This window comes from Ambystoma mexicanum, chromosome 10, assembly GCF_040938575.1.
Source record: "Ambystoma mexicanum isolate Mex_15411 chromosome 10, UKY_AmexF1_1, whole genome shotgun sequence".
NCBI lineage: Eukaryota > Metazoa > Chordata > Amphibia > Caudata > Ambystomatidae > Ambystoma > Ambystoma mexicanum.
In genome coordinates, this window is record NC_090932.1 from 1,231,276,094 (window position 1) to 1,231,302,619 (window position 26,526).

The following is a 26,526-nucleotide window of genomic DNA, read 5'->3' on the forward strand; positions in this document are numbered from 1 at the left end:
GTGCCTGTTGTTCAGGCCCCTGATTCCCCGGTGGCAGCGGTTGCAGAGCTGCAGGCTGGGCCGCCTGACCTTCGTCCTGAGATTCTTCCCCAGGATCCACGGTGTCACCGTCCTGGTCGCTGTCGGACATGGGACTGAGCGCACAGGCACCCCACTACCAGACCTGGGGCCGCAACTCAGATTCCCACCATCACCATGCGGAAGGATGCACCCCCGTGCCACACACAGCCTGGTGCAAACACACAAAGAACTTCCAAAACGGCCACCACCTCGTGATGATGAAGAGGATCAAAAAGAGTGTCCTGATGATGAAGGGGGCGAGGAAGTGCCTTGTTGCCACCTTGCAGCAAAGCACTGCCGTATAGAAGTGTCAAAAATTGAGCCACGTGGATGGACTGGACTAAGCAGGCCCTACCATATTAGTCCTTATCCTGGCTTACACTCGACGTAACAGTCCCAAAATCTGAAGAAAACACACAAATTGGGTATGGGCGTGCAGGTCATGCACTCAGCAACCACAAAATCCAAAAATTAGACCCGTATGCAAAATGGCCGCCAGCCGCGTGTGCGGTCCGCAGCCACGGCATGAAACGAAACGTCCGTGAACGTTCCGATCGTTTGAAAAAATTCCGGACGCCTTTCACCGCCGGGCCCGGGCATCCGACATCACTCGTCGCCACTGTTGGGGGTCTGTCCTTTGCCCCCCAGGCATGCCCGTGAGCCCCCAACCCAACAGAGCTCACACTCACACGTCCGTCAGGTTCGGGCTCCCCGGTCGCTCTGGTGCTTCCGGGAACGCCCCGTTTATTTAAGCCTTACGGGGCAACGTCACAGGTGGTATCCTTGTTAAAGCTGTTGACATATCCTTGAGTGTGCAGTTCATATAGATTTTGCATTCGGAGGTATTGCAACCCTCTTCCTTGTTTCCACTGCCCTCCCTTCCCTTTCCTTACCTGTTTGTTAGTGTGCTCCAGGTACATTGCTTTCTAGAACGTGATGCCTACCCTCTGTTTGGCACTTCACCCATGCTCACTCTGCTGTTAGTACCTTGCTAGGGTACTTTGTGCTGTTCTTTGAAGAAGACAACGTGAAGGGTCCTTCATTACTAGCTTAGGGAAGAAGCGGGTTACTTAGGAAAAGGGCTTGTTCTAAATAATAAAGAGTGAAGGTTTTAGGAAAGCATTTTGTGAAATATACATTATTAGTACCCGGCGCACATAACAAAGGAGAACATTACCACACTGATTGGTGCTTTTGCGAGCCTTACCTTATGGTAAGGCTGCTCATGCTGTGCCGTCCCTCGCGCACCTCTCAGACTATTTCCTGACGTCGCTCTGCTTCTCGCCACGACATCCCGGAGTGGCCGCCATGGAAAGGGAGAAGGGACTACTAATAGTCCCTTCTCCCCTCCCATGGCGGCCATTTTCTTTGTTTAATATGGCCACCACGGAAAGAGAAAACAGACTTCGTTTTCTGTCCGTGGCGGGCATTTATTGGGACTTTTTAAATGTTTTTTTTGAGCTGCTAAATGCAACGCATCTCACAGTTGGGAAAAAAACAAAAACCATTAGTACCCGGTCTAACGGGCCAGGGTAGTAATGAAACTATGCCCCGAGACTGCAGGCCATTAGTGCATAAGGTAATGCCCCCGGGACCTTCGTTAAGGCCCTTGCTACGATCTGGCCTGTAACTATGGCTTCCAGGGCATTACCTTATTCGCTAATGGCCCACAGTCTCGGTGCATATTGCCTAAGAAATGTTTGCTGGTATGTGTAATACTGACGTCACTGTATTCTCCCATGTATTATCAAGTAGTATGAAGTGTGCAGTTGAATTTTTCAGCTGGGAGGATAGCTAAGGGGCAACACGTTTGTCTTATAAGAAAGACAGCCCATAGCCCCTCAGGTTCGAATCCATGTCTGGCCCTTAGAAACTGTTCACCGGAATTAAGCGCTTTATAAAAGAAGCATTATAAATGGCATTGTCCACACATACTCAAGCGCCATTCAGTAAACTTTTGTGTGCCTCTTAGTAAGTCAGTCGGTATTGCAAGAAAAAGAAAGAGTACATTCAGTTCACCAGTGTGCTAGATGTGCTCCAGCAAATCGGCACCTTCTGCTGGCAAGATAACCTATGCCTTGCTCTGCAACTGCAGGAGTTTTAAATACAAATGCTGGTCCATGCCTTGGCCAATGGTAACTTCTTCACAACATCTTAGTTTCATTGTGAATAATACAACCATCCTTGTGGAGAATTCTTAGACAGTTGTGGAGTAGGGCATCTAGTTGACTCACCTCTTCCTTTGCTACCAAGAAGTGCACAGTTAATCTCTGTGGTAAAGGGCGTTATCTGCCTTTCACTGTCTCTGTACCACTCTATATTTCTCTGTGTCCAACGCACACTCCCTCCCATTCTTTTTATTCTCCTTATATCTGCGGACTATCCTGCCTCTGGATTCTGGGACAAGCAGTAGGCCATGCCTTTTTCCCGTTATTACTTTATGACAATGGCCTGTTGGAACCTATGTCTATGCAAACAGCCAAGCGATGCAAAATGAGCACTGTGGTCAATTGAACCATATTCAATAAAGTGTGCATATTTTTGATGACTGTAATGCTGTTGGTGTGCCCCTCATTCTAATTTTATTTTGTACTTTTGTAAAAGACAATCGAATAAACCCTTGCCCTCTGTTTTTCTTGTTTTGCAGTTTGTGCAAAGGCCGAACACTCTATTCTGTGGTCAGAGATGTCAAAATGGTCCTGGACGTAAATAAAACCAGACAGATAGCACAAGAAATTGTTAAGGTAAGCAACAGGCATCAGAGATCATGGTTTTGTAGGTGTGATTTGACCTCAGGACCCATGCCTCCCCATAATTCGAATATATTTCCCATGGGTTGGAAAACTGGAGATCACACGTAGAAGTTGTGCCTTCTCTTTTTGCACGGTCTTTAATCATGCAACAGGTAGAGGTGAAAATGAATAGATAATAATTTAATCCATAACGTGAAGGATGTATTACATTTGTTTTTTGGTGACTTATAAAGAACAACTTATGCAGACAATACTTCACCGCGGTTTATAGTGATAATTTCGAATTACATTATGTCGAAAGTCATAATGTCGAAAAAAATGGATTTATTTTTTCGAATGTCTATTTTTGATTTTTGTTTGTTTTTTATTCGAAAATGGGGGTACCCCTAACCCCCCTTTTAGTATTTTTTTTTTGTTTTACCCCTTTTTTTGTATTTTTTGTTTTACCCCTTTTTTTTTACTTGCGGAACCCAAAAAAAAAATGTAAATAAAAAAATAAAACATTCGAAAAAATGACTTTCGACATAATGTTTCGACTTCTTCACTGCACACTCTTCACCGCATGTAGATTAAACAGTGGGGGGTGAAGGGAAGATGAGGCAATGTCACTTCACAGGTTAGGTGCACACAAGACCACAATTCAAGGCTTTACAAAAGCATGACAGCAAATGCCAGGCTTGGTTACAGGAAATATTGTAACAACCTAATTTAAATCCGTTCATTCAACAACAACTTATTTGTTTTTGCTGGGAAAGCCTTTTTGAACATGAGTTTTCAAGGATTTTCTCAATTTCTTATGATTGGTCTCCAATCCCATTCTGGTGACTTTCTAAACAGTTGAGAGTCCATCACAGTTAGTCTTCCCTTCATGAATGGTTTACTTTAAAAGTGTGGGGACCATCGCCTTACATTCTATAAGCCATTGGATGAGCAGCCAATGAAGGCTCTTCATTGCTCTCTACATGTGGTCTTGCTTTTATCTGAAAGACCTGATGAGCCCTCCTGTTTTGTGTGGTCTGAAGTCACCTTGTTTCTTTTTTGGGGCTACCTAGCAGGAGGATTTTGCAATGGTAAGTTTTTTGAATGAATCAGAGCTTTCATCATTTGAGTTCTGCATTAACCTAGTTGTATAAAGGATGGTGAAGTGTCACTCCTAGGTTCTTCACCACTATTACTTGTGTCAGTGCAGGTTCATGTCACGCAATCACCATTTGGGTATTTTCTGTGGATGTGTTGTACCGGACAAAACAAGATCTCTTTTTCCCCAGGGTTGTGGCAAAGTCTGCTTTTGAACATCCAGGAGGGAACTGCTGATAAACAATTTTCAAATATGAACTTTTTGGGTTGAAGATGGTCGTCCATGTGTGTTCTCAATTGGGTGTGATTAGTGTATATCTGGAATTCTATCCGAAAGTGATTGAGGATGCCCATTAAAGGTCAAGAATAGACATTAAAGAGCAATGGGGATAGTGGGGACGATTGAGGCACTCCACATGGCAGAGAATGCTTTCGAACAGAACTAAACCATTTTTATCTTTGCAGTGTGTTTTTATTTGTTTATTTTATTTTAATGTGATATAGTTTTTTATAAAAACATTACACATTTAATTGAACAGATCATACAGATTAGAAAAAAGAATAATTAATACATATTAAAGTAAGCATAATCATACAATTATACAATCAAGAAATAAATAACATAGTCTTAATTCATAAAACAAACCACATTACAGTACCTTTCAGGTTTTACGAAATAAAACCACGAAACCTTAGTAATCAATTGGAGTCACAATCAGGCTCAAATCCACTATACTGCACTGCTAACAGCCGAATGGCAGAATTTGTGTTTCATTTCATTATTCCGCTATTAGAGCTCGCTCAGGTAATGTAAGAGGTAGACTTAGCACCCCTTTGTTGATAAATACTCTTTTCGCTTCTGACCATATTGTAAGGAGGGCTAAATGCAAACTAGGATTCAGTGTGTTAATACATTGTTACCAAGATTCTGCATCCCTAATGTGGTCAAGGCTATATAAAAAAAAAATCACAATGCCTTTCTGTCTCAGGGAGAAGTCGCTCCAGTCCAATGAGTTCAAGGGTAGGGAGATGGTTAATGCGGAGCAACAAAATAAATCGCCTCAAAACATCTGAGGGACTAAGATTTACATACATGTGTGCTTTTTTGAATGTAAACAAAACAAAAGTCACAAATGTATAGCTCTTTAGACTCGCTAAATGAGCGTAATTATTCTGCCAATCCCAAATGTTTAAACGTCTATGCAGATGGTAAAGCATGCATTCATTTTCTTGTCCCCACTGAGGGATCCAGCATATTGTTTCAAACAATTTATCCATAGCTGTCTCTAATTTAGATAGCTTTCTGGCCCTCAAATCTTCATTTACACATACCAACAGGGGGTTGGTGGGGTTGTTCTGGATTTTGATGTATAACTTCGCTCTTTTTCGTGGCACAACAGCCTTAAGGGAGATAATTCCTAACTCCAATCTGAGGAAGGCCATGGGTATGCATTGAGAGAGTCGCAGGAGCCTCCTCCAAAATGTACCCTTGATTATTTGCAACCATCCTAGATTAATATTTATCAAGGATTCCAGTCCGTAAATTACCATGGGCATTAAGCATTGGATGTAGAGTTGACATGCTCCACAAATAGAGTACCCACTCTGGTCCCGTGTGAACTTATATATCATAGCTCTTAACTGCGCCGCCTTAACTTTACGGGCTTGGATACACAGATGATAATTGCCTTTGCTGTCAAATTCCACTCCCAGGTATTTATAGGAGTGGGCGTACTTTATTTTTACAATACCTAATTGCATGCGAAGGTGTGCAGCCATACCAGATGCATATAGGATTAGTTCAGTCTTACCATGGTTAATGACCAACTCATTGGCCTCTGCATATTACCAGTGTGTTTTTATGTTTGGGAAGGGTTTTATCCATCTCGGGGTATTGTCCTGATACCCATGTGGGATTCCAACCTTGCTAGGAGAATGGTATGGTCAACCAAGTCATAATGTACTGAGAAGTTGGGAAGTGTGATTAGTGGTTGCTTTGCATCTAGCTCAAGCACAATGCGTTCACTTGCATCTAGCAGCATTGTTGCAATGATTTTACCAGGTCTGAGGCCTGATTGTGTGGTGTGGAAGAGATTATAGCTTTCCAAATACACATGCGGTTGCTTTATAACTATTCTTTCACAGTTCTCTCTACCTCAATGGGGAATGTCGTGATTTCAACACTGAGGATTCAGCCACCTATTATTTCAGGTGTGGGTGATTACTGCTTCTTCATGGAACGTAGTGAGTACTCCTGAGAGGAGAGACATGTTACATAGGTTTGTCAAGGGGTTGTCTTGATGAGGACCTTTGTGAAGTATGCTGAACATGGTGCAGTTTGAGGTTAACGGTTTCGTCTTTATTTTTATTTTTGTTTTTATGAAGTTCATTTTGGTTTCAGAGAAGCCATTCGGAAGGTGGTGAATGACTGCATATTGTCTCTTTCCATTGTAGTTGGGGTATTGAAGTAATTAGGTGTCTAAATAAACTCTTTATTGCTGCCCATTTTAATGATAAAGAAGTTTGCCCTAACTTCTGCTAGGTGTAGAGTGGAGTCAGTTAATGAGGCTTTTAGGATGGGCTGGGTTGGTGAGTTGGTTGTACAGTGCAAACAGTTCTCATGCGTTATTGGCAGCAAGGTCTATTTGATTGTTGATTACCCTTGTTTTCTTCTGCCAGACAGTGTGCCTGTAGTTCCAGACATATAGAATGCTTTTCTTTTTGTGGCATGGGATCCCAGATTTCACTCATTTACCCACCAATCTCTGCCTCTTGCTTTTGATGAGAACTAGTTGCCAATCATACCATTTGATTTCGGCTTTGCCTTTTGCTTTTTGAGACCAAGTCTTTCAGAGTGCACATGACTGATTTGTGCATTTTCTTGAGTAGCACCTAGAGTTGATGTGTATGGGGTTTTCTGGTTAAAGGTGAACCTAATGGAAAAGATTTCTAATGGACGCATTACTCCCACAGATTCCTCATCTTTGAAATATCAGTCAACGCTGTTGATACTGGAAAAAAATTCATATCCAGTATGTGGCACCGTTCAGCTCCGGCATCGACCGTCTTGTTGGTCATGTCTCGTGATGAGTCGGAGTCAATGGGGAGTGCAAGAACGGAGCCATCAGTATTATTTTCTTTAGTTCCTTTTTTCTGCGGCAACATATGAGAACATTGTGACAGTCACTCCTCAGTAAATTAATTGCCATCATTGCTTTGAAAAAATCGTGGTTGTAAAGCATGTACAGCGTGCCATTGTTTTCAGTGGTAGATACCCACACCACACATTTTCTGTTAAGGAGAGGACAATGAACTGAGCAGTGTGGATCCTCTTAGATGATGATGATGATGCCAAAGGGAAAGATTCGCAAGATTTTACACAGTCTCATCAAAATCGAAGTCAGTGAAATCAAGAGTGGAGAAAATGTCTCCCAGAAGAAAGAAAATGATGCCAAAGTTGTCACACCATCAATCGAAGTCAAGTGCAAAGAATTCTAAAAATGAGTGGTGCCATCATTCAAGAAGCTGTTCTTCACCCTTCAGAATGGTTCTTCCTCCTCATTGAGGAAACATAAAATACACTGTTCAAGACCCAAAGTTTCAGGTAGGACTGAATTCCCCAAAGCATCATCTTTGAAAGAGGAATGGGAAGCATTTAGAACCTACAAGAAACAGACATTTCTATCAGGCCTCGGAGGTGTTAAGAACCCCTTACTCTGGGGAAAAAAGAATGAGGATAAGAGCCAACACCGCTGCTGTAGGCCCTCAATCTTGGGTACTGTTGACAAAGGCAAAGGGAAATCTCACATAAAAAAAGAGTCGGAAGCACAGTGGCAATCGATGTAGTAAACCCCAAAGTGCTCAGCATTGATGATGGCAATCACTGTTTCGAGCACTCTGATGCTGCCATGAGCACCGCCTTCAACGCTGGCACCCGTTGAAACAGTAAAGAGAAGGCACGTAGAATAATCTATCTCCGAGGCGTCATAGCTGGATCATTTGCTTTACAAACCCAGGAGCAGGGTTGCTGAGATTTAAATGTTTCAAAGCATTTTTTAAGAACATGAAGTAAAGAAGGGTATTCCCCCTAGCTTACACTGATCTTTTGATATTCCAAAGAAATCCTGGCCGGAGAAGTTGCTACACACATAGGACCTAGGCTCCCTCCTGCAAATACAAAAGTATCTACAAGAACATAGTGGACTAGACACCTCCCCAGATTCACAAATAGGCATACAACCAATCTAAGCAATGGGGCAGAACTTTGGCTCTTTTAGGGAATTGGTGGCAATAGCCATTGACACCTTAAAACTTACATCAAGTTCTGAAGTGGTTCCTTCCCATGGGATGATATTTTAAAGCCAAAGCAGCCACAGGTGCCTGTTCTTCTCTAGAACGGTACTCTGATGGCGGTAATTAAACCAGTCTGGGTGAAGCAAGCCACAGCTTTCATAGTGAACAAAAATATAGCACAGAAATATTGGCAGGTCTAAATTATCTGTAGTTGTTAACTATCCATCCCTCAGCAGGCAGCATTGTAATTCAGGCTGTGACAGAAGGCTCTAAATATACTGCTTTGCCATCTACACCTCCAGGTAGGGAATCTAAAAGATGAGACACCTGGGGATGAAAAGGTTTTGTGCAGGGAGTCTAAGATTTAGAACAGTTAATGCCTCTTGCACACTGAAAAGATACTCACATTCTTCGTGGGAAATGGCAGAACCAGCCTTAGATCACCAGACATGCAAGATTTGTTTAGACAGCTGGTGCAAGACAGAAAAGATACAGCCAGAAATATGCTAGAGATGTGACAAGACACTACAGATTGTGTCAGACGCACAAAGAGTACAGCAAATGTATTTCAAAGACATTCTTGGATGCGCAAGCCAAACTATGCTCAAGATGTAGAATTAAAACTCCTCGATATGATATTTGGCGGGTCAGAACCTTTTGGTCCCATAGCTGATAAAATCTCACAAAAATGTAAAGAACCTAAGCAGTTAGCACACTCTTTGGGATTTGCCTTGTCCACCTCCTCCTCTTCGACAACTGCTTTTGGAAGAAGGACACTCAGACCATACAATTTCCAACCAAAAAGTATAAGCCTCAAACAGAGACAACAGCCTACCTAAAAAAGCGTTTTCACAGGCCACCTACAGGCAGAGGTGCACAAAAACCTATTGCTACAGTTCCTACAGAGGAGCAGGTCTCAAAACCTCTCTAGACCACTTGCCATTGCAGCACGAGTCTTCTTTAGGGGGGCAGTATCCAAGTCTTCAGAGAGGAATGGCAGGAGATATCCTCAGACAAATGTGTTGTGCAACTAGTAAATCAAAGTTACTGCCTACCCTTCTTAACAAAACCCAATCAAACCGACCCATCTTGCCAACCCCTCCTATGGAACCACTTCTATCAGAAGAACTTTCTCCGGTTCTGTTGAAGGGAGCGGTGGAGCTTGTACCAAAAGGGAACATCTGGAAAGGCTGGTATTCACTGTACTTCCTAATTTGAAAGAAGGAAGGAGGCCACAGACCTATTTTAGTCCTGAGGCTCCAAAACATGCTCCTGACTATGGAACGAGGCATGTCTTTCCCCCACCAGGATAAAACGCATTTGGACTATGGTAGTTATCATCGGTATCCGTAGAAACAACAAATTTGAAGAAATCGAGGAAGGTTTAACTGAACTGTTTTGGCCGATTTTTTTCAAAATGTTGAAAGAGTTTTAATAAAATATAGGTGTGGAGTAGGGTAAGGGTATTAGTTAAGGTAAAGGTGCAGGGGGGTCTGCCCCTTGCAATATTTTTTTTAAAAGTGCAAAAAGCAAGTAGGAATTTTGGTCTTCCAACCAAAGAAATTCGATCATTTCTCCATTCGTTTTTTTAAATTCGTTTTTTTTCATGGACAACCGTTATCATCCATCCAAATAGGGGACTTACCTCTGGAGTTTTATCGAGAATGACTGGGTTCACTGCATCTGCCATCTTAATATTCCCGAAAGCAAGTCTGAGCATGTGGTTGCTACAGTGGTCCCTAAAATGCCAGTTGTCCCAGTTCAATGGTGCATGAGGGACATTATCCTGGCCCCTGCACAGGTCTTCAAAGACCTTCTTTAGTCAACATGCACGACCAACCTCTTTCAGGGGCCCATTGCAGAATCCATGGCCAATGGGTCACCCTACTCAAAACATCACTTGATGGGATGTGGAGTTCATGTTCCGGATTATTCACTGACGGGATCTGTGGAAAGGCCTGGCGAAGACCTTCCACATCAATTACTGGAATTCAGGGCAGTTAGCCTGAAATTGTTCTTTCTATCAATCAGAGGTTCACCTGTCCAGTTCCTCACAGGCAACACCACTGCTATTCACTATATCAAGATGAACAGCATGGGATCACTGAAACCGTCTAGGGTGACTATGCCCCTTTAGTTTTTGGTGATAAAAAACAAGTTGACAATGACAAGATCACTTCAGTCCGCAGCAGTCTGAAAACACTCAAGCAAACAAACTGAGGTGTCAGTTGGGGGTGTCATATGAGTGGGGGCTAAACAAGGAGATTGTGAAGGAAATCTTTCAAATGTGTGACCTTGTGTGGATAGACCTATTCACAACTAGCTTGAACAGAAAGTGGAGAGATCTTCTTCTACACAAACCTTTCTGCCCATGGGTCCCTGGATAATGCGCTGCTGGTCCCTTGTGAATTCGACCTATTGCACTCATTCCCTCAGTTCCTGCTTATTTCTTTGTTGCTGGGGAAGTGGAATCAGAGCCAAACAACCTTCTTGATCACTTGACAGAATGCGCAGCACCTGGTACCCTGTCATGCTGTACATGCTGCTGTGCCCTGCTCGGTGGATCCCATAGAGGAGGATCGGCTTAATGCCACACACTGGCTATGAAGAGGTCAAGGCACAAACATGGGTATGTTTTTAAGGATGTTCTTGGTGATATGTTCTCTGTGTGCTGCCTGTCCATCAAGGTCATCTATGCTTGTTGCTGGTGAAAGTTCATTACGGGTAGAGGCTGCCGTCCCCTTGCCAAAGGGAAGGAGGTCACCACAGGGAAAACAGTGGTGAGTCCGCCGGATTCATCACAATGCTTTCTGCTGGGGGAACCTCATTGTTGGGCAAGATGTAGGGCACCACTATGAATGTTAATATGATGGAAACAGAATTCTAGAATACACCATGCTTCCGTTTGGGATTGTGAAATGCAGGAAGTAATTTGATATGGCATAAAGCCCCTTTTGCTTCAAGGATGGTTAGGTACAGAGCTTAGTGAAGAGTAAAGTGTGGTCTTTAGCTGAAAGTTAACTAGTTGTAAAACAGTCAATATTTATTTATTTGCTTTAGTCTGTGGCACAGATAAGCAATATTGATTGCACATTTCTTCTCTAAACAATCGAGGGAATGGTACGTCTCTAACAAGACTCTAGCTCAACTGTACATTATGAATCATTTCAGCTATTGTGGTTCATTGGTGTGCAATCCAAAAGTGTTCTGTTGCATATAGTAAAACAATGGAGTGTGCTTTAAATCCAGAATCTAAGGGGATACATATTCTGCTTCGGACACAAACAATTCTCAAGCTGTAGAACCCAATGTTTAAGTTCAAATGAGAGGTGATACGACTGCTTATCCACAGGCTTGGTTGTGATGAACAAGAGGGGCTTTTAGTAGAGCTCTGAAATGGAAATCTCATCTTTTCTCTTTGGCTGATGACCTTGTATTTTTGTGTTGTCCTACTCGTTCCTCATCTGCACCATTATCAGATACTCGAATACTATTTGTGACTCTGAGGAAACCTACATGTGGTACGCCATGTGCCGTAATACCAGTGTGATTCTTCTTACCTGGCTGGGTGTGGGCTCTTCAGTCTGGGGGCAGCTTTGTCGGCTCTTCTGGGCTCTTCTGGTTGGTGGCAATTGTGGTGATTTTATGATTAGAGGCTGTTTTTACTTGAGGGTGGCCTTACTAGAGACTCCAGAAAATCCAGTACCCACTTGTGTCTGTCTGTCATACATGCATCTATAAGATTGTGAATGGGATCCAGATGTGACCATATAGGGTCCTGGCTTCTCCTGCAATGAAGAGCATGAATGCCAATTGCCAGCACCACCTATGACCAGTTTGTGAATTGTTTCCCTAATGTAACCCTGAATGCAGACTTGTGACCAACGCAGAAAAAAGCCTGTGAAAGATGATTGCAGAAGCTTCAACTGATTGGGTAGCTTCTTGCATGCTTGAATTGACTCACCTCTATGATTGGGGCCTTAGTTCCATTCCCAGCCTCAATTGCATATAAAACACAGGGGTCTGCTATAATTACTTTTAGAACTTGGGTTGAGCCTTAAAGCACACATAAAAAGTCACTAGAAGACAAAATGCAAGTGATCCTGGTTTTAACAATCAACCTTCCAAGACTGTACTGATGGTGAAACTCTGCTCGAGTAGAAGCTCTATGAAACACCTGAAGGCACGCCCGGAATGCTCACGCCAGAAAAAATGCAACCCACTATGGAAAAACGCTCAAGAGATTTCTTGCAAGGATAACAGGTATAATAGCCCAAAAAAAGTATGCTAGCAAATAACTCTGCTGCTCGGGTACGTTCTGCCAAAAGATAGTACAAGCAGAAGGTTATATATCATCATACTACGTCATACATACAGTAAGAACTTGCATGGCTGGTTAGTGAGACCCTATACATATGCGGCCTGCTCCATAGGGGATGCAAGGTTATAATTGGCCACAGCCGTGTCAGTTTCCATCATGTGGGGTCAGCTGGGCTCATCTCTCCAGGGAATTAAGGTCACGTTCCTCATTAGTTACAATATTAAGACAATGCTACTCTATCATCATGGCGGGCACCTAGGAAACTCAGGGACTGGCACAGGGGATCCAAAGAAATATTCACTATCTTCCGGGAGCTAAAGAAGCCCTCTGTTCCTTCTCCCACTCTCCTCAGGGATGAAAACTGGTGCAACAACATTCAGTCCGCTATGCTAGACAAACTGAATACCCTTCAGACCAAAATCCGAGGCCATCAAAATGCCCTTAGCCTTCTCATTGCAGACTTGCATGATAACTCGCCTGCCGACTCCAACACCAACCCGTCCACCCATTTTGACTTCAAAGAAATGACAGAATTAGAAGTCATTGCTTTGCTCAAAACCATCAAACCCTCCAACTGTAAGGGCGATGCCTGCCCAGCACAACTCATTAAAGATTCTGCACACCTCCTCGCCCCTTTCATAACGGCCTTTATTAACTCCTCATTTAAAACTGGCCTTGTCCCCAAGGACCTTAAGGAAGCCTGGTCCCAGGGAACTATAGACCTATTACTACCGTCCCTTTCCTCCTAAAAATCCTGGATAAAGCAGCTTACCTGCAAGTTCAGAAATTTCTCGAAGACAACCGTCTCCTAGGCTTGAGGCAATCTGGCTTCCGCCCACGGCATGGCACAGAAACGGCCCTTCTAGACCTAAAGAATCAAATGGACGATCATAGAGACTCGGGCAAACCTGCGCTCCTATTGCTCCTTAACTTATCAGTGGCTTTTGATTTGGTAGAGCACAACACCCTTTGCTGCCATCTTGCCACTGCAGCCAACTTCTCCCCCGAAGCCTGTGCCTGGATCACCTCCTTTCTCCAAGAAAGGGCTATGAAAGTCTTCTCTGACCCCCCCCCAGCATCATTAAATGTCGAGTCCCACAAGGCTCCTGCATTGTGCCCACCCTCTACAACCTCTTCATGAGGCCTCTATTCAGCATCCTGGACTCGCTTGCATCTCGTACACCAACTACGCGGATGATACTCGGGTGCTTATTCCACTCACTGGCAATTACAAAGAGGACATGATCACACTCACCACCATATACTCCACAATCCAGATAATTGGCTCTGCCTTAACAGCGAGAAAACAGAAATCCTCCTAATAGGCTCCCCCGCTACCCTGGGCAATCTGGATCAGCAGTTCTTGTCCTTTACTATTGACAACATCCCCATCAAGGTCTCCAACAATGTTAAGACTCTTGGTGTTTACCTTGACTCGGACCTCACCATGGAAAGACAAGTTAACGCTGTGGCCTCCTCATCAGCCTATTATACCAAAGTTCTTAATGCTGCCAGGCCCTTCTTATCCCATCAGAACTGTTTTACCATCGCCAGAGCAATAATTGGATCAAGGTTGGATTGCTTTAATGCCCTCCTCGTAGGGACTTCCTGCAAGAACCTTGCCAAACTCCAACTGGTGCAAAATAACGCCCTCAGAGCGGCCACGGGCACATCAAGGAAAGACCACATCTCAGAGGTGCAGAGACAGGCCCACTGGCTCCCAGTCAAAGAACGAATCATCTTCAAGACTCTCTCGCTCACCCATAAATGCCTTCATGATCTGGCACCACCCTATCCTGCCCAAAGAATCATTGAGCACACCTCCACGAGACCCATCAGAAAGGGATATGCCAACACCATCATCATGCCTAAATCGATTAAAGTACACGTCGGGGGTCCAGCATTCCCACTCTGGCCGCTTCTCTCTGGAACGCTCTTCCCTCCCACCTAAGAATGATCGAGTCCCATCAAGCTTTCCGTAAAGCCATCAAAACTAAGCTCTTTGTATAACTGTTTTCCCTACTCTGCTGCCATGTTATTTTTGATGGATTACTGATTGCGTGCACACTTGACAATGTTTGCAAGTCACCTACCTCTCATGTATTAAGTCATTTATTTCTATGCACATGTACCTAAGAGACCAACTCGGTCACCTGTAACCTTCCTAATTACACTTTCCTGTAAGAGTTCATGTAACAGCGCCTCGATGCCTTTGGGCTGTAAGTGCGCTATACAAATGCAAATAAATAAGAAATAAAAAGGGGGATGCTCAAGATCATGCTGACCCACAAATTCCTCACTCAGTTCATATGACACTCTCCGTACCCAAGGTTTGCACCCTCGCTTTTTGGACTATAATTTATTCCACCCTGTACCTTGTATTAAAAATCTTGTTGTTGTGCATTTAGACTATCATAGCAATGCTCTTAGATCTTTTATGGCCAGTCGGTTTATGGGCGATCGTGTGGGGTCACTCACTATCTTGGAATTCATGGGGGGTCTCACTGTAGGGACTGTTGTGTGGCTGAAACTCATAGTGGGCTGGTTGGGGGTTGGAGGTCTGCTTTAGTCTGCCTGTGATAAACGTGCACAGCGAGGCGCATGGTGCTGTCTTTCAGCCTTGTTGGGCACATTCCTTCTTAGGATAACATGTATTTGTAACAGTTATGGAACAAAGGGAAGTTTCTATGGGAACTTGCAACGTTAGTCTTTTTTAACATCAGTGCTTGGGCCTGTGTTTACCGCGCAGCCATGCAGGGCCAGGCCATAACTACACAAATGGCACCTCCTTCTATGTGCGCACTAACTCTATGCATTTATATTTAATATTGTGTTTGTGCAGGGTTTCTTACTATAAAGTGCCTAGGGAGGTGGGAAAAGTTAATTTCCTTCCCAACACATCCCTGTAAAAGAGTGAAGCAAAGCCTGATTCTCTATTCCTTTGGTTGGTTCCATATGTTAATATCCCCACAAAAATATCACCATACAAAAAAATCTCCATATTTTTGCAACAATATTAAGCCATGGAACCTGTGGGGGACTCCCTGCAACCCCCATAATTCTTTTAATGGAGCGGGGGACACCCCCAGAACCCCCAGTCCCAATAACCCCAGAAATGATCCCCACTAATAATATTGCCTATGGCCTTACCCCACGAACATATATATATATATATATCAATATTGTTGGTGGGGATACCCTTTGATCTTGTGGGTGCCTAGTAACAGACGTTTGAGAGTCATGTCTGCAATACGCCTTGCAGTCTGCTTCCTTCATGGATACTAACACAAAGGGATGAGAGCACTGGGGTCGAAGTGCACAGGCAACCATGTGCCAGTGACCAGCAGCTGATAAAAAACCTGAACTGCAGTTAAGCTACAGTAAATAAGTAACATTTGTATTGTACGTCTCCTTTCTTAACCTCTAACACTGGAGTGCACCTCCAACAACTGGAGGTATGCCACCACTGGACCAGACTATCTTCACTGCTCCCTAGCTCCACCATCTCTTTAGTGGCTCCAAAGCTATATTTTCCTGAAGATCATCAGACAGCTGCCACACACATTCCACTGGATTCCAGAACACCTGTAACATCCACTGCTGGCCTCATGCCTGAACCACAGCCTAGAATTAGCTATGCATGGTCAGAATGTGTCAACGAAACCAACTGCAAGGTACCTTCTACTTGTATGACCTTCAGAAGACACTCTGACTGATCCTGAATGCAGGGTCCCATCTCTAACATTGGCCGGATATTTAAAATTATGCCTGTCCAATACATATGTATAGTGTGCATCATCAGAACCTGTATCCTGCTCAGCCAATCAAACATTTTACTGTCCATTGTTCTTATTTCCTGTGAGAGACTAGCTAGCAGTTAAGCAGATACAGTTTCTGCACTACTTCCAAAGCACCCTATGACAAAACATTTATTGTAATGCCACATTTGGATTTGAACTTTTCATTTAACCCTTCCTGACAGGAAGAGAACTTAAGAACACTCCATTTCATGACTTGAGATGTTTCAACTCTATGTAATGTGAGGATGGCGTCATGGAAGGAGACACAGACAACAGATTCAATATAATGAAAACACTTTTATTAGCTTAAATGTCAGGATGGTATAAGGCCTAACTTGCCCTATGCTAAGGTGGGATTTCCCTATTACCAAAATTAAGCATAGTCTGTGTCAGTAGGTTCAACTTAAGTCTGTCTGTGTCCAAAACCTACACAAACAATGTATAGGGATGTCAACCATACATTAAACAGTGTTTCAAAAATAAAGTTCTGAGCTATTTCTAGCTCAAGCTTAATCTTCAGCTTCTTCTCCTTAATTATTAAAATGTTCACCACAATATTCAAGTCTCCTTCTCTGGGATTTGAGTGTTTACCATTCCATACCTTTTCATACTAGTCTTCCTCTTGACACAATAGCATATGTCCTTGTTAGCATATAGGGGGCTCTTTGGTCTTGGCGCAGTTGTTCAACCACATGGCCCACCCATTACAGATCACCCAAACAGGCACCTGTTGGGTGACCTGTAATGGGTCCTCTTTGTAGCAAGTCAATTAGAGAATCTCTGGTCTTGGCACAGTTGTTGGACTGCAAGATCCACCCATTACAGGTCACGCAACCAGTAATCTTGATTCCCTCTGAGCAGTTTAAATATTCAAAAAACAAGTGGTTTCCCAAAGGCAGCTTCAAAGGCAAACAGTTTCTCAGACTTGATTTCAATTCTGCAGTTAGAGTTCTTCAATCACTTTTAGTTTCTTATTTTCTGTCAGTACATGAGTAAACATCAGCTGAATATTGGTAGGTTTGCTATTTCATTCAGTTTGTTTTATGAGATTAGCATATTTGCTGCTTTCATTCTATTTGGTATTCGATATTAGCAGTTTGCTGTTTTCGTTCAATTCGATGTTCAAAAGTAGCAATTTTGCTATTTTCATTCAGTTCAGTATTTAATATTAACAGCTTTGTTAGTTTCATTCAATTCAGTATTCAATATTAGCAGTTTACGCTTTTAATTGAATTTGGTATTCAATATTAGCAGTCTCTGCTTTTTTGCTCCAGCCTCCTTTCACTCCTTCATTTAACTTCACCGTTCCACTTGTAATGCCAGTATTTATTTCCTCAGTGCTGTTTGCAACCTGTGTAGTCCGCCCAGATCGCCCGGGTCTCTGGATAGTGTTCCCAGCACTCACTGGTTGTAATCGTCGGCTTCTGGCAGTTCCTTCTGGCCAGTGCTTCAGCTTTTGCAAGCCCTGCTTGTGTAGGGACTGGAGTTTGGTCGGCTCCTGTGAACCTCTGTGCCTTTGTGAGAATGGGTGCAGCGTTCCTGGCATTTGTGACTCACCAATGCTTTATTTCCTCCCACTTTGTGCGGGAGGCATCTTTCTTCATAAGGGAGGCTTCCCTTAGTTCGGGGACATCTGCTGATGTCTCGTCTTGGGTTCATCCACGGCTGCCTCCAGATTCCCTGGGTTTCAAAACAATCTCGTTCCTCCAAGGGCCCAAGGTTTCTCTCTGTTACTCCTGCATGTCTTAGCCTTTCATACACCTGTGGTTCTTCACTTGGCTGCAGGTATTTTCCATCAGCCAATTCTGTCTGACACTGGTTAAGAGGCCATGCCTGACCTTTATACCTTTCATGCATCATCTTTGTCTGAGTACCTAAGTGGTGAAAGTGAATGGTCTTCATTACTCTTAGTTGCTTCTTCCTCATCTCAGTACCATAGTGGGGAGAGTGTGTTCCAAGAGGGGAAAGCAGAGTTAACTTAGAACAATGCATAAAGGTGGGGGATGGGCTTGATTGGTTGACATTAGGATAAGAGGGTCTCACCTGAAGGCATCCCACTCTCAATTCCCAAGGACCCTCCACCCAGGTGATCCTCCCTCGCTTGTCCACACCCACGGTCACGATTCAAAAGCGATGGCCTTTCACTGGCCACCTGCTTAGAGGATCCCAGGGGAGTAGGAGTGAGAATACCCTCTGGTTTCTCTAGTAACTTAATGCTACTCTGCATACATATTCTTAGCCCCTTCTATAAAATATAAATGATACTTACACAGTCCCTCTGTGTGGACACCTCTTTCTTCAAAGTGATACTGTGATGCAATGCATCTTAATCTTCCTGGGCATGGCCTTCAGTATGGCCAACCCCTCTACCTCCCACAGTGCCCAAGGCCTGCAACCATGACCAAAGGCCAAGATGCCTGGAGCTTGTCCGCTTAAGAGAATGGCCTTTATATTAATGCAGTAAGCATGCCATTGGATCCCGAAAGCAAGCCAAAGAACAGCCTATCTGTGTTTGTCCATCTCACAGAGGCCTTGGAGCACTGATACAAGGCCAAAGAGGCATTGTTATACCTACTCATTAGGTCGGATACATGAGGTAAACTCAATATGGCTACTGCCTTAAACACCCTTAAATCTCATCTTTCTCAACTGAATATGTAAACAAAAAAAACCTTTACAATTCAGTGAAGGGATGTTAAGGTTGTATTACAAAATTTAAAATAAAACACATTTGTCAGTTAGGTTCTTAAATGAACCATACCTCGGCCCTAACCATGCATTGCTCCTGACGCCACTCATGATCACACAACTACCATTCATCTACCGACAGTTCCACAGTACATGAGGATCAGCAATATCTAAGGAAATACAGCAGTACCACAGACTATTTATGCTCACTGTGAGAAACCTGAAGGCACTTTCACAACTTCACCCCAGGGATCTTCTGTTCAGGTGGTAGGGAAGGGCCATCGCTTTTGGATCCCGACACTGGGGGTGGACTAGTGAGGGAGGATCACCTGGGCGGAGGGCCCTTGGGGATTGGGGAGAGGGTGCCAGAGGGCAAGACACGGTATCCCCCCTTTCCAGACATTTACTTACCCTACCCCCCCTCAGCCTTTGTAGGATATTGCTGTCCATATCCTAATTGTCCCCCTGACATTACACACAATGCTGAGAAGAGGAAGATGCCTCGAAGAATAATGCAGAATACCTATAGGAAACACCACTATAGTACTGGGATGACGAAGAAGGGTCCTGAAGACTACAGAACTGAATGGCGGGCATGTTCCAGTAATTGGACTAATTGGAATCATCAAACCAGGAAAATGAATCACACCTGAAACCCTTTGATGGGGCTCCAGTGTATAAAAGGCGGATCACCAGAGAATGTGAACAGCAGGAAGGCCAGCCCAACCTGTGAGAAGCCAAAGGAGAATGAAGATGCTGCGACGCTGAAGAACTGCACAGTGAAGCAGAGTGTAGTTGCATGGCGAGGGAACCTTGTCTCTAGGGAGCCAGGGAAGGCGGGAGAAGGGAGCCCTGGAACGTGTCGGTCCCTTTGCTGTGGCCAAGCAGTGCTTGTTCTCCTAAATGGAAATACCAGTCCAAGGGTATCTGAGGGGCAGGCGATGAGACCCAGACCTCAAATACATGAAACCATCTCAAAGAGGAAGTTAAAGAAAATAATACAGCGACTGGTGAGTTTCAAAGAGTGTGTGAAACATGCTGCGCATATGAAAGTTACTGAGTTACATAGCATTTATAGTGGTGACATGCAGTCGGCACGTTCTCGAAAGCCTCCGCTCAAAGCGGATGAGCGAAATTAAACAAATGAAATGTTAGGAACTTATGCAGGAACACTATATAAGAGTGGTCACGTTTGAAGAAGTGGCACGTGTTCAAAAGTCTCTGATCAATAAAGGACACTGAGAAAGTAATACAAAATAGTAATACTAGAGAATGAAAGCTGTGGATGAGCAGACGAGGGGAGCCAGGGAAGTGTGTGTAAAATACTGAATAAATACAACTGAGCTGAATAAGTAGAAGTTAAGGCTGTAAATAAAAGCCAACAAAGTGTAATGTGTCAAAGAGAGCCAAAGAAGTGCCAAGAAAGATAAATCATTAATCTATGAACTTGTGAGTTTTCGTGAATTGTGAAACCCATCAAAATCAATGTGGCAGAAAGCTGGGGCAAAGGCAACTGGTTGCGTGACCTGTAATGGATGGGCTGTGCGGCCTCTTAACTGTGTCTAGACAAGATAGCCCCAACAAATCCAGAATAATGCGAAGGGAAACCTGACAATAGATAAAGCTAAACATTGTGAGGTTGTTTTGTGAACCAGTGCTTAAAGCTTCGGGAAGGGGACCCTGAACTCCTTGGGATCATTATTTTGTGAACTAGAACTCCTTCAGAATTTTGTATATTGAACACAAGTGTGCTTGACACTTGGGAAACAGAAACCCAAGTCCTGAAGAAACATTTCAAGCCTATAATTGTTGGAACTGTATCCTGAACTTGTGGAAGGGAGCTACAGATTGCGCCAGACTTTATTTTGAACACTATTTGAGTTAGAATAACCCTACAGTACATTTCTGTATTGGACATGCGGGCAAGAATAGGTTTTGACACAAACAGAGTCTTGATTTGGACTTATGGACTTCGTTTTTTAAGTCGGAAATTCCCACCATAGCTATAGGACAAGTTAGGCATTACATCCATCCTGATACTTAATAAAGATTGTATTGTTGAATTCGCAATATGTTGTCTGTGTCATCGTTAATACCATGCCTGTCTCACATCACTTTGAATGATATTTTAGGCCTGTGACACAGCCACATGTTTATTGAAAAAGGGAGAGACGAGAGAACTCAGACTGGGCAAGCCGCCCCTTGATGTGATAAATGGAGGATCCCTGGTCTTACCCCAGCCATCCCTCTGGCAAGAACGGTGGGTCAGTGGCAGTCCAGGATAGGGCAGGCCTAGTATGTTTTCCCAAGTGCTGTGTGCCTCTTGAGACACAATGAAGAGAGTTGTGTCATGGCCAGGTCAGCCTTTGTAACCTGGGCGAAAGAATCCCCAATTAAATCAATCTTCAGGAAGATTTGGGAAGTTACAAAGAATGCCCTAAGCTGCATTTTCTGTCCCATGAGTGGAGTGCGTTTTCGAAATCCAGTGTAAATTGTGTGTTCAAACCCTGCCGTGGTGCCCAAATAGGAGCCAAAATCATACCGCAGCATGGGAAATCATGAAGAATGGACATCCAAGCTCAGTTTGTGAGCAATTATAGCTATGCTTACCCACAAACAAAGGAGTCCGAATGCAAGCTACAGAGGCCACTACGACATGTGCTCCTCAGCCTAACATCTTGGTTACGTTTCCTTTTTACCTCAGACTGCGGAGCACATGCCATGAGCCAATTCCAACAATCAAGGAATCTACAACACCTTGGTTTGAGTGATAGGAAGGCAGGCTAACAAGTAACCAGGAGACTGTATCACAGTATCAGAGAGACCAGGTTAATGAAGGATAGACTAGGAGGCCTGCAGAGCACCTGGGTCCCATAGTTCGAAGGAGTGAAGGCCTGAAAAAGTCTAGTATGAAAAGCCATTTGGGAGTTCTAGCCTAGGTTGTGATGGCATGTGCAAGTCCAGCATATCAGGCTAAGAAACATGAAAACCCTTGTTGATTGAGGATGGAGTCCTATCCTTATGTGCTCTAGTGGGGGCTAGATACAAATCTGTGAAGTGAAGAGCAACTTCAAGGGCTAGAGGAGTATGTTAATCATGCTGCGGTAGCATAGTCAAGGCCAGTTCTTTTACCAGGAAATGAGGCAAGGCAAAGTCATTGACCAACACCTCACTGGAGGTCTGCACTAAGATATAGACCAAGACAGTGACTGAGCACTAATAAAGACACTCGCAAATACGAGGAAGTGTGCTGGGACATTATAAGCTAGCCTGAGGTTTACAGTGTCTTGATTATCCTGTGTGTAGATATCCAGTTGTTTTGTGATTTGGAAAATGCAATTGATCTTTTGGACGAAAGACATTATACACTTTAAGAGTAGGGTCATAACACATTTACGTACGGATCCTGACTCATATTGCTATGCATTCTCCTTCCTGAGTTGACTCATTCCATATAGGCATTCCTACAACCACTTCACCCTTAAAAAGAAATAAATATGTTGGAATATTATTCTGTATGTGCAGATTTCCTAACCTTTGCTATCATCTCGTGCTCTGGTCTGCTGTGTTCCGGTCATCCTTCAGCCTGAGACCCTTGACAGTAACTCCTGCCGCCTTGTCGACCTAGGTTTACATGAATCCCTATTTATAGTCAGAGAGCAGATATTCCTTAGGATTCTTTCACATACATAACCTCGAAACAGTCTCGTAATGAGGTCAGCGCTGACTATACTTGACATGGGGAGAGGGAGGCCTGCCCAGAGGACTGGGAAGAGAAAGAGAACCAGAGGGCTAGGTAGAGAGAGCAGAAATCATCTTAACAGACCAGAAGAGGCACACAATAAAGGAGAAAAAGACAGATGAGATAAGGAGTTGATGGAAGATTTGTTGAAACATGTGAAGGAGTTGAGAAACATCTGGAAGAAGAAAGAGGTGATAGAGGGAAGTAATACAGAACATGTGGTGGGACGTCAAGGAGGAAGAGGTGGCTGTTGTAGGAAGTGAATGAAGGATGTGGTAGGACAACAAGGCAGCAAATTATGGGATGGTAGAAGTAAGTGAAGAGGTGAAGTAGAGGAACATCAAAACAGTAGAAGACGAGGTAGTAGTGGGAAATGTAGAGAAGGGATGGACTATTATTAAGGAGATTGAGAGAGACCGTACATTAGCAGAAAGGTGGAAGAACAGTAGCGAGAAGGAAAAAAGCTGGTGACTCTAAGTCACCAAGGGATATACTTATGAGTGGTGTAGTGAGTGGACTGGATGGTTGGAGAACAAGGATACTGAAAGAGAAGTGGGTAGGGGCCGGGCGAGAACCCAAATCAGATCATAGGACTGCCTCCTCCATTCCTATGCCTCCAGGATTTGGTTGAAAGCTATCTTTAATGCAACATCAGTAGGGCCTGCCAAGCGGCGCTAGTCCAGAACTGAGACTCTAGACGAGGCTTTTTACCCTAAGAAGCAGAAAGAAGGTTTTTGGACCCCTTAAACTTGATACTGGACTGTGGTATCTGGAGGAAGGCGGTGAAGGAGTGCTGGATCCCTTAAACTGGAAACGATAAGTGTATCTTGGTATTCTACTTGTAGAGACTCTGACTTGCTGAGAACTGGATAACGTTTTGTTTGGTCTCTTCTGTTTTTCCCTGAGAGACACTATTTCTTTTGCATTTCCCCAACAACTGAGCTTATCCTATAGAGGTGCTGTCCTGATCCCTGTAGTTTAATTCACTACCTGATATTGTTTTGGCTCTACTTTGAACACAGCCTCTAATCAAACATGTGTTCCTAGTGTCTGTCCATTTGTGCGTCGATTCATGTCCATTTTGTGACACTATGTAGCAATCATTCATAGCCCTTTTGGCAAATAAGCCAGCATATATCCAGTGCTGCACAATTTCATACACAGACCTGCAGAGTTACTTGGACCTAACCACAGGAAAGGGTACTAGTAAGTTGAAATAGGGATCCTTACATCACTCCGCTGACCACATGGCTTATACAACAGGTAGATGACCAACTGGGTCCATAATCTTATGAATTGTGGGCAAGCACGTAATGTAATTAGTCAAAAATATTTTAACACAAAAGGCAACATTAAAAATGATGTTACTGACCTTTAAATATGGAAATATGGCATAGTTATTGAAAACAAGAACAGAAAAAACAGGGAACAGCTAAGTTACTGCAAAGGGAGATCTGAATGTGCCTTTCTTGAACACATTCTAATTTATATTAATGTGCTTGTGTTTTTTTATCATTCGCATTTATCTTCATCAGCATATGAACCTATCCAGTCTCTCATTTAAATATGTATAATAGAACGTTTTGTTATGTCTCAGGTCTTTAATTGTTGTGCTGTCTGTTGAAAAGTGCAGCTATTGTTGATTTTCACAATTTTGTCTGCTGAGATCTATTGCTCTTGTTGGGTTTTAATTCGTTATTCTTGTTTATGATGTTGTGTATTGCGCACTTATTTGTACGATATATGTGTTACTTTTGTAATATAAATTTAGAAGAATACATAACAATTGCATCATAGTCTAGTTTCTTTAAAACGATTCTGAAATGCATGTGTTTATTTTAGGTTTTTAGATAAGGTGGTGTCATCTGGAGCCTGATACTAAATCCTGGCTTCTATATGGAAAAGATAGGTTAATTACCCGGAAAGGCTTGTTGTGCCGACAAGGAACGAAGAGACTGACCAAGTGGTGCAATAATAATAATTATTATTATTATTTGCATTTAAATAGCGCTGCAAACCCTCAGGCATCTGAGCGCTGCATGGTGTGTGGTGCTCATTTATCGACCTCAGAAGGATGATAGGCTGAGTTTTGGCCTTGCCGGGATTCCAACCTGCGTCAGCAGGCTCTGCACAGATGTCAAAGCGAGCGCTCTACTCGCTGTGCTATTTGACCTGCTTAGTGATGATTGCTATAGACATTTATTCAAAAGAAAGATAAACCTATCTGTCCTTAACTCGAATAGGGGTTCCCTACCTAAATTAAAGAAACTCGGGTGCTCATCAGGAAATCATTGGAAGTCCAAATCAAAGTCAGTTTTAGTAAAAAAAAACTCCTACCCGGTCCCTGTCACTACTATAAACAATAATACATTTTGGGTTCTGATTGATCATGACCCAGGAGAATGACTCCCTTCTCCTGGATGTAAAGTGTCTCAAAGATGCCAAGTCTTCTCAAAGTAAAAGTTCCATTACGTTTCCACGCTTTCATAACAAACAGTTCTACAGGACCTTCATGGAGCTAGAATGACTCCTGTCTCCTGGCTGCTGGTTCAACAATACTCCGTATAGTTTCCAACAAAACGTGTAGTTCCTTCAAGGAAGTTTCAAAATATCGCGGCGCTCTCCAGCACCACACCCTTGTGGAACTGCACAATGACTTGCGCTACAAATTCCGTGACTATTTTCATCTACTTCTTCATGGTTTACAGTGTCAAGTCTTCCTGGCCCCCACCCGGACTTATACTCATTCCTGTTCCCTTCTACCGGCGAACTCTTCACCGGCTACACCAGGGGTTGTGGGTCCACTCTCTGCTTCAACTTCTTCTTTCACCCTTCATCTGCAGCCTGCTTATCCCTGTGGCCAATTCCTGTTGGCAGTCTCAGTGCTGTTCTTGGGCCACTCAGTCCACCCACAAAAGGTCACACCACAACCAGTCTTTTGCCCTCTGTACATTCACCTACGCAGGTCTACTGTAGGCTATGGTAGGTGGTCTCTGCACTGTTGTTGGACCGGATGGTCTACTCACTACAGGTCGCACCACCACCATTCCATCTCTCCAGGTCTACTGCGCCAGTTCCCAACCGACTCATAAGAAGCTTCCCAGATGTCTCGCTGCTCATCTCTTTAATTTTTTAGACGTGCCTCATTGTAGTCTTTTGAAATCCAAGTTCACCCTTATGGGTTTTGATGCTACCACCTTGCTTGCTGGGTTCTCCTTCTGAACATACCACAGGTCTCAGTATACCAGAACATCGCGTGCCATTGCCAGATGGGTCAGAAGATAAGGAAGAACCCAGTTCTTTTTTGCTGTTGATCGTAATGTCAGTCCAATTGACAGCAGCTGATTGAGCATTCCTCCCACTTGATTGCAGCATTCTCAAGCTCTTCTTCTCCCTGTACCTATGGCATCAAGGTGGTTTGATTTTTTACAATAACATAGTTTCAGACATGAGCTTATGTGTAGGAGATTCGGGCATTAACATCAGCCTGCAGGGTTGGGGTTTAAAGGGGCTGTGTCTCCCAGTTGCATCCTTATCCCCAGGAGAGGAGTCCCTCTCCGTGAGATCCTCCCACATGTTACCACCCCAAGGGGGACTATTGGTTAGCAGCCTCACCTCCCTAGCCTCATATAAAGGGGCTGCCCCTGGGGAGGAGTGATGCTATCTGAAGGGTCGTCACATTGTTTTGGACATTAATTTATCTTGTTGATGGGTGTATGATCTGTCTAAAACTCCTGAAAGTTTATAATAACAATCCCATGCCAGAAAACTTATGAAATGGTAGAATGATTT

At 43.5% G+C, this 26,526-nt stretch overlaps 1 protein-coding gene across 1 annotated transcript in view; it reads left to right on the plus strand.

The window, feature by feature from the left end:
• Positions 1–26,526, plus strand: part of KSR2 (kinase suppressor of ras 2) — a 2,560,931-nt gene that overhangs the window by 2,117,771 nt on the left and 416,634 nt on the right. The window contains exon 15 of the mRNA XM_069619206.1: positions 2,708–2,804. Within this exon, the coding sequence (XP_069475307.1) occupies positions 2,708–2,804 (97 nt within the window). The remainder of the gene's footprint in view (positions 1–2,707; positions 2,805–26,526) is intronic.